At 39.5% G+C, this 14,134-nt stretch overlaps 1 protein-coding gene across 1 annotated transcript; it reads right to left on the bottom strand.

Moving 5' to 3' along the window:
* Positions 1 to 5,907: 5,907 nt before the first annotated feature.
* LOC126383483 (uncharacterized) lies at positions 5,908 to 8,097 on the bottom strand. Its single transcript, XM_050034004.1, has 3 exons — positions 7,940 to 8,097; positions 7,501 to 7,616; positions 5,908 to 7,221 (listed from the first exon to the last, which is right to left on the bottom strand). The coding sequence occupies exons 1-3, from the start codon at positions 8,094 to 8,096 to the stop codon at positions 6,415 to 6,417; spliced, it is 1,080 nt and encodes a 359-aa protein (XP_049889961.1). The 5' UTR covers position 8,097; the 3' UTR covers positions 5,908 to 6,414.
* Between the last annotated feature and the right edge of the window lie 6,037 nt (positions 8,098 to 14,134).

Below are 14,134 nucleotides of genomic sequence, written 5' to 3' on the forward strand. Positions count from 1 at the left end.
TGTTATAGCAGGATGAAAAAATTTGATTAAAATTTGGATCTTTAAGAGATTTTTCTTCTGACTTTAGCAAGTGGGTTTCTTGTAGGAGAAAAATATCTGTTTTCAATTTTGTGACAAAGTCCATCACTTTAATGAAGGAGGGAAAAAAATAGAGGAGGAAAGGGAGAATACTGGGTGGGGTATGTGAAGTGTACATTCACACCCTGTGAGATTTTTTTTTCTTTTTTTTTTTTCTTTTCAATAAGTCAGTGTTGTATTCATTATATATACATATATATCCATATATCCACATGTACATACATATACATCTGCATATATACATACATACATATATACCAGGGCCGCACGATTAATTGCACTGCAATCGCAGGAATGCTTAATTATCTGTTGCAGGAGAAATGTGTCAGAGTACCATTTTGAATGAAATATACATATTTCAAGAACAGTGCAGCCCCAGTATATATATACATGCGTACACACATCTTTTGGTCTTTTTTTTTTTTTTTTTTAATTTTATTTTTATTCCTTTTATAATACAATTAAGCTATGGTTCTACTTTGTTTTGTGGTTTTAGGGGCACTTATCTCACTTAGAAGAGCCATGGGGTGGTGGTAGAGTGGCGGAACAGCTGCCCATCTATGTATAATTTGTCAACCACAAGAGAGGTCCTATTTCCCTTCAGCCTGTGCTCTTTTAAAATGGGATATAACACTTTGCGTCGCTCGTTGATTGGGGAACTGATCGTTCATACCGAATGAAGTGCCTTTTAGCTCTCGTCCTTTACTCTTAACGAGCATTTTCTGCTGATAATGTTCGAATTTGGCGATGATAGGACGAGGACGCTGACCTCCTCAGGGTCCGAGCCTGTGGACGCGGTGAAAGGTGATGTTGTTGACAGTCTCCGTCGGGATCTTGAGGGCCGTCACCATGAACTTTTTACCTGGACTTTCTGGGTTGTCTGGTGTGCNAGTTTGTTGATATCTAATCTAGCAGCTAGGCGCCGCCATGTTGAATCTCAAAATCTCACAGTGGTCTCGCGGTCTCACGCTGCCATCCGGTCACTCTCCTCTCCACATTCATTTTCTTTTCACTTTTTGAAAGGAGTCAGGCGACAGAGACCTGTCACGCGCTCTTTGGCCCCGCAGTGGAATTTACCCCTAGTGTTACGCACTCTGGGAGAACCTCCCTTCGAGCCTCTGTCACAAATCTCTCTCAAACTACTGTCATTAAAGACAGCACTTCTCTTAGCCCTGACTTCGGCTAAGAGAGTGAGTGATTTATGTGCGCTTTCAGTCTCCCCGTCTTGTCTCGTTATCAGAGATGACGGGAGCGCAGTTACTCTGAGGCCGAATCCCACATTCATACCTAAAATCATAACCAGATCTTTTAGATCGAGTTATTTCACTGGAAGGTTTCTTCCCTCCTCCCCACAGGAGTGAGAGAGAAGAAGCATCACACCGACTCTGCCCAGTCTGTCTCATGACGTGACGCGCACAGCAAGCCTCAGACAGACACAATTGTTTGTACATTACAGAGAGCATTCACAAGGAAAACCCCTCCAATTAATATTTCAACTTTCTGCTTAGATATGTGACTTTTGTGCAACGAAAATGCGGGCATTATGAAATCATGCAAGCCCCGCATATTTCGCGCATTTTGCGCAGAAATTAACAATTTATGCGGCGAAAGTGCGGCCCCCACATAAATATGCAGACTTTGGCTGATTATGCGTTAAATTATGTGATCGCATAATTGTGTTTTTCTGGAGGGACTAACATATGCTTAGGTGTAGGTAAAAAAAAAAAAAAGCATGTGGTTAAGTTTAGACAATAAATGTGTGTGGTTAGCTCCAAGCAACAAATGTGTGTGGGGATTGGGTTCAGGCAATAACAAAAAGCATGTGGTTAGTTTTAGGTGACAAAAGCATTTGTTTAGAAATGGGTTTAGGAAACAAATGTGTGCGGTTAGCTACAAGCAACAAATGTTTGTGGAGGTTGGGTTCAGGCAGTAACAAAAAGCACATGGTTAGGTTTAGGCATCAAATAGGAAAAAAGAATAAAAAAACGTGGTTAGGTTTATGCAACAAATACATGTGGTTAAGTTTCCGCAACAACGAGCATGTGGTTAGGATAAATTTTTTTAAAAAAGCATATGGTTAGATTTACACAACAAATGCACGTGGTTACATTTAAGCAACAAGAAGCATGTGGTTAGGATAATGTTTTTTAAAAAGCATGTGGTTAGTTTTAGGCAAAAAGGAATGTGGCGATGTTTAGGCAACTAAAGCATGTGCTGAAATTTAGGCAACAAAAGCATGTTAGGTTTAGGAAACAAAAATGTGGTTAGGTTAAGGCAAAAAAAAAGCATGTGGTTAGGTTTACACAACAAATGAAGCTCTAGCGAAAAGTTCAGTCAGGAAGACAATACTTTTGATGCTTAGTCTGTAACTTTCTTCCTCACCCCGCTATTCCCCCCCTCGCACGCATGCTCACTCTATGGCCCAATCCCAATTCCTATCTTAACCCTCAATCTTAATTTTCAAGCTCAACCCTCAATCTCACTAGCCCTCAAAACCAAGTGTTAAGGGCTATCTTGTGACTTTAAAATGGGACACCCCTCAAAGGCAAATACGTCTTAAGACTGTGGGGGGCAGCAATATGTCAAAACTCCGTCCAGTCTGTCAATTCAAAGAAGAAGTAATATGTGTCATCAGTAGTTGTCGATAAAAAGACGTGACAAGTTTTTTTTTTTTTTTTTCCAACACTTTATTTCAATTCATGTACAAAACAAGCAGTGACAGACATGAACAGAACAAATATGCCAGGGTTAAGAGAAAAGAAAGAGAAATAAAATAAACAAATAAATAAATAAAAAAAAGTTCAGCAGCTCAAACAATTAAATTGTTTACATATTTTCAGAGTCTTTATAGCTTTGGAGTTTGTGGAGTGCTGAATGGTTTCTAAGTATTGCTGCATTTCATTTTCTGTTAGCCCGGCATACACTGTACGATATTTGGCCTGATTTTTGAGACGCACGACCTGCCGACGCTCGGGCCGGAATTCCGCTTCGTCGTGCGTCTTTTGCCGTGCAGTGTACAGGGGGGAGCAAGGGCCGATCATCTGTTCCAGAACCGTGGTCGGACGGTCGGATGAATTGTCAGAAATTTTGGTCGGCTGGCACAGGCGTTCGCACAGTTGAAGCAGAGCCACGAGCCGTTTCGCCAACGTCTGTGCATTTATTCCTGCGCGAAGAAAGAGATCACCATGGCGACGCATCGGTGGACTGAAAATATGGAGGCCAGGTTGGTTGAGCTGTGGCAACAGTATGAGTGCCTGTTTCTTCTGCCACCTACCACGACCGCTATCAACGAGAGAAACGCTGGCAGGAGATAGCCAATATTCTTCAGCTGCCTGGTAAGTTTTTTCTGCTCTCATTTTCAAGCAAGCGCAACGAGGTACAACGGCAGTTACAATGGTTACAGTTACACACACAGAGGGTGCACCCTCTGTGTGTGTAACAGTAAAAGAGATAATGTTAAAGAAAAGAGAAAAATAAAAAGAGAGAGAGAGGAAGAGAGAGAGAGAAAAAGAGAAAGAGAGGAAAAGAGAGAGAGAAAAAGAGAGAGAGAGAAAAAGAGAGAGAAGAGAAGAGACAGAATCAAAACGTGGACTGACCTGTTTTTGTGCATATAGGCTATATGAGAAGGCGATATGAAACAGACTATTGCAGATCAATTAGGCTACAAAGAGAAAAATGTACATTGTACTTTTGATTTGTCTGGCCAGGGTCCTAATGTGTTCCCATCTTTATGCAGTCAATGAAGTGAAAACCAGAGCTGCATCTCTCAGGACCCAGTATGGTAAACTTGTGAGGCCAAAAGCAAGTGGCAGTGGACAGAAGCCACTAACACCAAAACAAAGATGGATCCTGGCACACTTGGAGTATTTAAAGCCCCATATGACACACAGAGCAATGGAATCGACCTTGAGAGTAAGTGTTTTCGAGCATGTGCAATCTGAAAGGCACAGTTCACCAAAAAATTAACATTCTTTCATGATCTATTCACACTCGTGGATTGAATGATGGGTTAAGTTTTTTAGTTCACAAAACACTGCTGTTGTTTCAGAGGAAAGGGGTTTGCAGTTATTGCCCTAACAGTTGAAGCAAATGGTGACCAGGATTCAGATTTAATTAAAATACATAATACAACCACATAATTCCTCCACAAAGCTCATAACAAAGTAATCCAGGTGTCCTAAAGCCCTGACATGCACTGCTGTATTAATAACATAACTGACGCCATGTTTTTAGCCTTACTTGTATGCCATGTTTGATCATATGTGAACATGGCTCCCATATAAAAAGCCACCAGCTACAGTACACATTAAGTTTAAAAACATAGTGTTTCTGACATTTTCCAAAACAGGACACTTGGATAATTACTTTGTACGAGTTATGTGGGGGCATGGTTTTATTATACATTTTATTTTGGTTTGAACCAGTGTCACCATTTGATTCAAATGTTTGGGGGATAACTGCAAACCGTTTTCCTCTGAAACACCAACAGTGTATTGTGAGCTAAAAAACTTCACCCATCCTTCCACTTCCATGAGTGTGAGTAGATGACTGAACTTTAACTTTTGGGTGAACTGTCTGTCACTTTCAGTTGTGTTGAAAAGATTTTGATCTCAACAAAAAGGTCTAGTTGGCATCCCTTCTGTTATCTTATTTTTTTCTGCATGTCTTTACCTGTGTTGTTTACTACAGCTTGACGTCGAGGACTCTGAGGACATTGATGAGACAGAGGAGGGGCAAATTGAAGACGAAGATGTGGTGCTTGACATGTCAACTGACAACAATGAAATGACCCAGATGCTCTCCCCTCCATCAACCTCTGCTCAGTCCTCTAGAAGTTCAGTCTCTGCCACTGTAGAGGGGGAAACATCTTCGAATGAATTAGCATCACGTCATGATGAGACCCCCAAAAGACCACGCTTTAGCAAAGCAAAGGGAAAGTCTTCTGATACTAACAGTATTGAGTCAGCAAAGTTAACTTTGTTAAAACAGGTTCATAATACTCTGTCTTCTACAACTAATGACAGTGAGGAGGTATTTGGTCAACAAGTTGCAAATGAGCTAAGAAGCATTAAAGATCGAGTGCTTCAGTTAAGAATTAGGAGAAATATTATGAACATACTGTATGATGCCCTAGAGGCAGAGCAGGCCTGGGAACACGCAACCCTCAGTCAGTACCAACCAGGGGGAGTACCATTTATGGGGTCCCAGTCAACTCAGGGGAGGTATGACCGTTACACAGCTGTGCCAATGCAAGTGCCACATCCACCATATCAGAGCCAGCACAGTCTCCAGCTCCAGAGCCAACCAGCCCAACAGACCCAGTCTCAAAGCCTCCGGCCTCAACCAATGTCCTTCATAAGGATGATAAATGAAGACGAATAATAGTTGAAAATTGGCAGTGGTTGATCAGGATACAAGTTAACTTTTGCACTTTTTTTTGCACTACTGTTCTCTTCTAAGTGCCTTGAAAAGAGATTTGTTTATGTATATGGACATGTTATCATGTCTTTTCAGTATTTATATATTTATATTTGAATGCTCTGAACTGTTTTTGGTCATTGAATTTTATGACTTATGACACAAAATAAAACAAAATTGAGTACATGCATAGCAGTCAACTGTTTTGTTTGCATTGTTTTTAATAAACAGTTTAAAATAGAATAAGGTAAATCTTTTCAAATATCATGGACTTAAAGCCACACAAATAACTAGAATATAATAATACTGTAATAATAAACTGTAATGATAAAAACAGAAAAAGTGTAAAGAGAACAATTAACCTGTATTTTTTAGAAAGGTACACTGGCTAAAATCAAACCATTCTCACTCTTAAAAGTTATAGTGCAATAACTATTACATATTAAATTAATGTCAAGCAATGTTCGCTACATTCAAGCCATTGCCAAATGAGTTGACATGATCATTGCTTGCTCTTATTCAAAGCATGTCACACTACAGATCTGTGACAGAAACAAGAAATACATTTACTAAATGAAATAATACATTCATATGTCCTGTAACCAGTGAGGCCGTAAATTGAGAGACAGATAACAAGCTACACATCTAACCTGTCTGCGTTTATGCATCAGATACACAGAAAATACAATGGATGTTCTGAAATGAAATGAAATGAAATATAAAAAATAACAAAGGGTGGATTTCAACCGTTTAACACGTAACCATGTTTCTCAGCCAGCTTATGCTAAAATGCTACACTCAAAAAATAAATGTTTTTATATCGATTTGTTTAGTAAACAGTTTTGCCTTGCAGCTACAGCCAGTAGGGGTGCTACAGCCCCCTCAGCACCCCTACTTCCTGCATCTCTGATTTTAAGCCTACACCATGCCCTCCTGCCATGAAACACTTCCTGCAGGTGACACAAAGTATTGGCATAGTCTGTCTCGTTGCCTCTTCGCTTCAACAGAGGGATTTCTTGCTCTCCCCACTGGTGCAGGCTGTAGTATGCCCTCTCTCCTCCATGCACCTTCAATCAGCTGATGGTTGGCATCTTCTGAATCCACATAGGCAGGTGGCAAGTAGGCATCAGATCTTCTGTCACGTAAGAAGTTATGCAGGCACAGACATGCAAAGATGATGTTCATGACCTTGACTGGATCCAGGGAAATAGTTGTTCTGAAAACTCTGAAGCAATTGGCTAATATTCCAAAGGCATTTTCCACTACTCGTTGAGCCCGAGACAGATGGTAATTGAAGAGCATCTGACTCCTGTTCAGGTTTCGGAAGGGGTAAGGCTTCATGAGGTCTGCTCTGAGTGGATAGGCCTCATCTCCAATGAACATGTAGGGCATCAAGATATCAGTGTTGGGCAGTGTGTCATCAAGGGGGACATGAAGTAGGCCTTTGTCCATTGCAGCTCTCAAGTCTGATTGTGCAAACACGCCAGTGTCTGACACTCTGCCCTGGGTTCCTGCACTTGCATAAACAAACTTATAATTTGCATCAACTACAGCCATGAGTATGATGGAAAACCGGGACTTGTAGTTGTAATACATGCTTCCACTGTTGGCAGGAGGTTGAATGAAAATGTGTTTCCCGTCTACTGCACCCAGGCAGTGTGGAAACTGCCACTTGTCATGGAACTCTTTGGCAATGGCTTTCCACTCTGGCTCAGTTCTTGGTGTCTGTGAACCAAAAGTGAGATAAAGAAATGTTAACAATGGCTTATATATGCACAAAAACAAAACAAATTCAGACAATCATATAATATTGAGTAGGATGTCATTGATAGCATGGTTAGTTGACATTTCACACCATACCATCACACCCTTCAGTAAAGTTAAAAAAGGTGTGATTAAAAATATTCAATAGTGAAAGCATAATTCTTGTGTATTGTGCTTAAAGAAATCATCACAGATCATGTGACGTACAGTTAGGGTCGTAAGTGTTTCTGACTGTGTTACCTTCAGGAAATCCTCGCGTAGCACAGAAGTTAGGGCTACACAGGTCTCCATAACAATCCTGCTCAGAGTTGTGCTTCCAATCCGATATTGGAAACTCAATGAGTTGAATGTTTCACCTGTCAAAGTGAATACAGATTCTTAAATGACAATTCAGGCAAAGTGGAATAATAGTGAGCAGAGACATATGGGAAATTAGTTTGTTTACATTAAATTACATATTACATATTACATAGTTTCTCCAGTAATTCATTCAATTCCATCTTTTCAGAAAAAAAAGTCCACTGTCATTGGGTTTCCACCACAAAAACTTATTACTGTCTTAATGCATGAGAATTATAGATGTCACATACTACATCAATTATTTCTATGATTTGTACACCCTATATTATTGTACATTGTCCAGCCATACTATCAAGATTTGTGTGTACTGTAGACTGACCTGTAGCCAGGAGCCGTAATGTCACAGAGAGCCTGTCCTTTGGGCTAATGGCCTTTCTTAGATGGGTGTCCTGCTGCTGGATGATAGGTGTTACTCTGTCCAGAAGGTGACTGAAGTCCTCCACAGACATTTTTAGAAGGTCGCAAAATCCCTTCATATCGTCCACCTACATACATACATACATACATACATACATAAAAATAGACAGGGTTGTAAGTCAGCAACATTTAGGCCCACCAGCCAAATGCTAGTAAAATATGCAAGTGACAGGTATATTTCATTTCATTTATTTATTTGTTTTCCGATCATGGCAATATTCAAAATCATACAAACAAAAAACAACTATCAACTGAAACATATTCCTTGACCAAAAAGGAGCAGGAAGAAGAAAATCTTATTTTACCTGCCCCTCACTCAAAACACAAATAAACAACAGAAACAGATGGTCTATCCGATTACAGTTAGGCCTACTCTATAGTCAATATAACATTAACATGAAAGGAAAACACAAATAAATTCATTCTGTCTCAACACTCGTACACAATATAGAAACCTAACTATCAAGTTCATACAATGCAACTATTCTTTCTTTAAAAATTTTTTTAAACTGAAATATGTTCAAACAGCCCTTTAAATCACTCTGTAAGGAATTCCACAGCTACAGAAATACACATCTGCTTTAAAGTTGTTCGTGCAAACTAGTGCTTAAATCTATTGCGTGTGGCTGGTAAAACTTTAACATTTACTGGCCACTAGCTGGTGGACAGAAAGTTAATTATGTCCCCTGATTAAAATAAGTGTTGTGATATGAAGTCAAAACGTAGAAAGTAGGATTTGGGGCTAATAGCTACCGCACAACAGGGAACGTTAGCGTACGGTTGTTATGAAGCTAACAGTAAAGTAACGGCCGGCTTACCTCCAATTCTCGTTGTAAAATGGACAAACCATACTGTCCACGTCTCTCAAGCCATCTGCGAGTCCATATGCGCCGACGCCTCTTCTTTTTGGACGTTTCGGCACACAGTATCCACCTTATTTTTCACGGAAACACGGAGGCAACAGAACGCAGCCAGCTTCCGTTTTTGTGTGTGACACTTCCGGTCCAGCACTCTTGACCACTGTGTAAATGGGAATGGGCTTGTTGTTTACCTTGTTGAGTTTAGCTATATATATATATGTATATATCACATTTTTCACGTCACTATATCACCGTTTAGACTAATCTGATGTTTGTAAAGTCTATAAACACAGTGATTGAACAAACATTGCTATTTCTGTGTGTGTAATTAATAACATGGTTATCGTAGATTAGCTGGGCTAACCGTTAACTGTTAGCCGTTAGCGGTGTCTGTAATAAATCAATAACTCAAGAAACGGTCCGTGAAAAAAATATTTTTTCCAGTGGATATCTTAGTTACAACATGATTGAGCTAACTAGAGTAGTTTCATGTCGTATCCGACAACGGGAGCTACAGCCACTGATGCTTTCTAGACATCGTGATTTCCCAAAACTGAATAAATAGCACACACTGCAACACAAAACTGTTTTGCTAGCTCAATCATGTAACGGCTGGATGGTTGATGCGTACATGCTGATTCGGGTGCTATCACAGCCGATCCGTGCATCACTATGGCTTAATAATCAACTCACTCAATAAAAACAACCCGTCCTGTGTTCGGAGTGTATGTCGCTGACAGAAAGAAAGAAAGAAAGAAAAGGAAAAAAAGAGTGTGTCGAGGGTGCGAGCCGCAGCTTGCTGCTCAGGTAGAGAGGCTGTGTAGCCCGGTGTGTTTTTCGCTGATTCAGTTCTGCAGGTTCTCTGTTGGTACACTGGAGACGGGGATCAAGCAGTTTGTCTCACTCGGGATAGAGTGTGCTTATTTGGTTCATAGTTTTTGATTGACGTGCGATTTATTTGCATTTAGAGGGAATTATTTTCCCGGCAATTACCGGATAACGGAAACGTGGGCACAGTTATCTATATAAAATACACAGACTAACTAACTAACTAACTGATTGACTAACATAAACAATTGAAAATTGAAAAAAATTAGCTTGCATCGTTAGCATGAGGAAAAGCGGCTGACCGGAAGTCACGCACAAAAACAAGGAGGTTGATCACTATTTACTTATGTGTTTGAAAATAAGGTGGATAGCGCAAATCATCAAAGCAAACCGCTTGTCCTGCTTCATTGGCAACATCGGCAACATCAGCACTTCCGGAACAAATCGGAACTTTCAAATGTATCTTTATTGACAGTTGTCAATAGGCAGGACAGTCAGCAGGGGCCGACGAGCCGTTTTCACCTGTACAGTGTGAGCTCTCTGATCGTGCTTGATGATCGGAACGTACAGTGTGAGCACATAAATCGTGAGCTTTGGCCGCACATCGTAGACGATTCACTCGTACAGTGTGAGCTGGTATTAACAACAAGATTTTAAAAATCGTACAGTGTATGCTGGGCTTACTCTTATGAATATGGAATTTTGTTAAGATAATAAATAGATTAATGATATAGAATTGTTTTTGTTTTGAAATGCTGACATCATAAAATACAAACAGCAGATCTTTGTACAGTAGTGAAAATAGAACATAAATGTTGCAACGAATATACTTGACAAAATCTTTCCAAAAAGTGACAGTATAGGGGCAGCTCCAAAACAAATTACCAAACAATAATCTTCGACAATACCGTCTGCAGCTGTACTGATTTCATATTGAAACAGAATGCTTGATCACTAGGGGAACAGTTGCCGTTGTGACCAAGAATTATGTTATGAATATGAACAGTTCACAAGTTACAAATTACTCACTCCCATAGTTTTTTTGGAGCCTGCTTGCTTTTTGTAAGTTTGTCTTCATTGGTGGCCCTGAAATGAATCAGGGCTTGTGTTTTGTGTGGTGGCCCTGAAATGAATCAGGGCTCGTGTTTTGTCTGGTAGCCCTGAAATGGAACAGAGATAACAGCATTTCTTTCTTTTATTTTTGATTTTTTTGGGCTACCTGGCAGATATTCGTTAAGTTATTAGTTTAGTTTCATGCAGTATTAAGTATTATCACAATGAATACTGTAGTCAACATCCAGCAGAACTGGTGAGGCTGTGTTATCTGGTGACTTTCATCCACGTTAACGTTTCACTCTTTGGGTTATAAGTTGATATTCAACCAAAAAACCTGTACCACAACAATCGACATAACTTATTCAGCGGAAAGTCACCAGATAATACAATCACTAACGTTAACCTGCAGCTGTAACGTTACCAGCTGCAGACTCTACGGCTACAGGAGATGACACCGTCTGGTCATCTTACAAAAATGTCGATGCAAACACTTCATGTATATTAAACAACTTAACAACTACATTATCACTGAGAAAAATGGCTTTTTGTAACTGAATGACAGCATCACTCGGTTATCAGAGAACCGGGGTCTATAGTCCATAAAATGACGTTAAACTAAGACAATGCAATGGTTATCATAATTTTAAAACAACTATTAACAAGGAAAATACTCACTCTGCTTCCTTACGCTTGTCGCCGCCATCTTGCATTGACTGAATCGTCTGTATCTGGCTGGGTTCGGCTGGGCTCGGTGGATGATACGCAAAGGATTCTGAGATAGCACTCATTGCCAAGGGTGGTCCTGGAAAATCTTAAAAGTGAGGGCCATACAGCCCTCTGAGGGTTAAGATTGAGGGTTAAGATAGGAATTGGGATTGGGCCCAAGTCATCAGCCACCACCACCACCACCACCAGTGTCTAGACTCCATGGGGGGATTTAACTTGCTGCCGCTCAGATGTCCCACAATTTCAGATAATCTCCTTGTGGTGTCTAAGCGCCAAAGACTTTGTTAAAATTTTATCAGCACATCATCTGTTAATCTGTACACCTATATTTTGCATTAAATTTGATCTTTATTCCTTACTCCTGTCTCTCCTGATTGAAATGCATGTGGTTACGTTTATGTGGATAGGATAATTAAAAAAAAAAAAAAAAAAAAGAAAGCATGCGGTTAGATTCAGGCAACAAAAGCATGTGGTAACATTTTGGCAAAAAAATTATGTGTGTAGAAATGCGTGTGCTTGGGTTTAGGCAAAAAAAAGCAGCATGTGGTAAGGTTACGGCCACAAAAGCACGTGGTTAGATGTTGTAAAAAAAACAACAACAAACAGACAGGTTTCGGTAACAAAACCATATGGTCTGGTTTAGCAAAGAAAAAAAAAAAAGAAAAAAAGCATTTGGTTAGGTTTAGGCAACAAATAGGTGTGGTTATGTTTAGGCAAAAAAAAAAAGCATATGGCCACAAAAACGTGTTCAGGTTTATGCAAAAAAAAAAAAAAAAGTATCTGGTTAGGTTTAGGCAAAAAAATGCACATGGTTAGGTTTAGGCAAATAAAAAAAGCATGTGGTTACAGTAGGTTAAGGCAACAAAAGCATGTGGTTAAGTTTCATCAAAACAAAAAAACAAACAAACATGTAGTTAGGTTTCCGAAACAAATACATGTTTTTAGGTGTAGGCATAAAAAAGCATGCGGTCAGGTTTAGACAAGAAAAGCATGTGGTTAGATTAAGGCAAAAAAAAGCATGTGGTTAAGTTTAGGCAATAAATGTGTGTGGTAAGGTTCAGTCAAAAAATAAAAAATGTCGTTAGGTTTAGGCAACGATAGCATGTGCTTAGATTTTGGCAAAAAAAAAAAAAAAAAAAGCATGCGGTAAGGTTTAGGCAACATATAGGGAAAAAAAGATGTTTTTAACCTTTGGCAACAAATGCCTGTGGTGGGATTTTGGGAAAAAAAAAAATCAAACAAAAAAAAAAACATGAGACGAAAATATATGGTTATGCTTCGGCAACAAGACGCATGTGGTTGGGTTAATTTGAAAAAAAGAATGTGGTCAGGTTTAGGCAACAAAACCATGTGGTTAGTTTAAGTCAACTAAAGCATTTGGTTAGGGTTAGGTGTTATGGCCCTGGTCTAGGGGAACCTCGATGTAACATGATGCGACTCCCCCACTCTTCCCACTCCCAAGAAAGGCCAGGTGCATAGTACTTAGTGGGTTAGGGGATAGTACAGCAAACAAAAGAAACTTAAAAACAAAAAACAAAACTGACATAGAACAAAAGACAATTTTCTAATCTAAACTCCTAGCTTCCAATACTAGAGAAAAAAATGTGGCAATGCCAAACAAAAAGGGCTTCTCACTCTTACAAAAAAAAACTGCTCAACGTGCGCTACATACAGTGATCAAACAAAAGAATACAAGAAAACCTACTTATAATTCTGAACAGTAATCTGCTAAACAAAACTCACCTACTCACAATTGATCAAATACCTTTCCTACTTAACAAGGTTATCAGAATACAGACACTAGTTCACTAGAATCAGATGTTTTTGCCTGCAGGTAGTGATGTTACCTCTGATACCAAGGCTCCGAAGCACGCTTCAAACTCATCAAGGTATTTTTCTGAGGCACTGTGCTGGAGCTTGCTTCATATCGGGAAAGAACACATGACTAATGACGAACCACTTCACCGCTTCATTCAGACTGGATAAGCTTACCAGTTTAGTTCGATAAGCGGAGCATTGAAAAATTGGTGTGATCCAAATGTATTTAAAATGGATGAAACAGCGCTCTGCATCTTACCTCCTGTCAAAACTTTTTGGATTGCCTCGCTATTGAGCCATCAAGGAAAATATCTCAAGTGTGAGAACATTTTGAAATGGTGCCACCTAATGAGGTAAATTAAATTCCAAAAGCCTTATTGTCAAGTCTGATATTCATACAATGAACAACCCAGTTTACGGTCCCCTCTGAATAAACACAGGAAGAATAAATCACACACAGATCTCATTGTGATTTCACAGGTACAGTGTTTGCTCTGTCCCCAGCAGCTGATGGATAACAACAACACGTCATCAATGTTGAGGCATTACCGAGCCAGACATGAAAACAGTTAACCTGATAATGCTGCCTGGATGACGTGTCCATTAGGTAAGTGAGTGTGTAGTGTAAAAGTCAAAACCCTCATCAGGTGTTAGACCATATAAGTTGGGTAAGATACAAATAGCTATATAACCATGTTAGTGTGTAGACTTCTACAAAAAACTAATACTGCATTTATACATAATATGCAATGTAACTGACAAATAGCTATATAACCATGTTAGTGTGTACTCTTATTGACTCATATAAC

The sequence above is a fragment of the Epinephelus moara genome, chromosome 22 (assembly GCF_006386435.1).
Source record: "Epinephelus moara isolate mb chromosome 22, YSFRI_EMoa_1.0, whole genome shotgun sequence".
NCBI lineage: Eukaryota > Metazoa > Chordata > Actinopteri > Perciformes > Serranidae > Epinephelus > Epinephelus moara.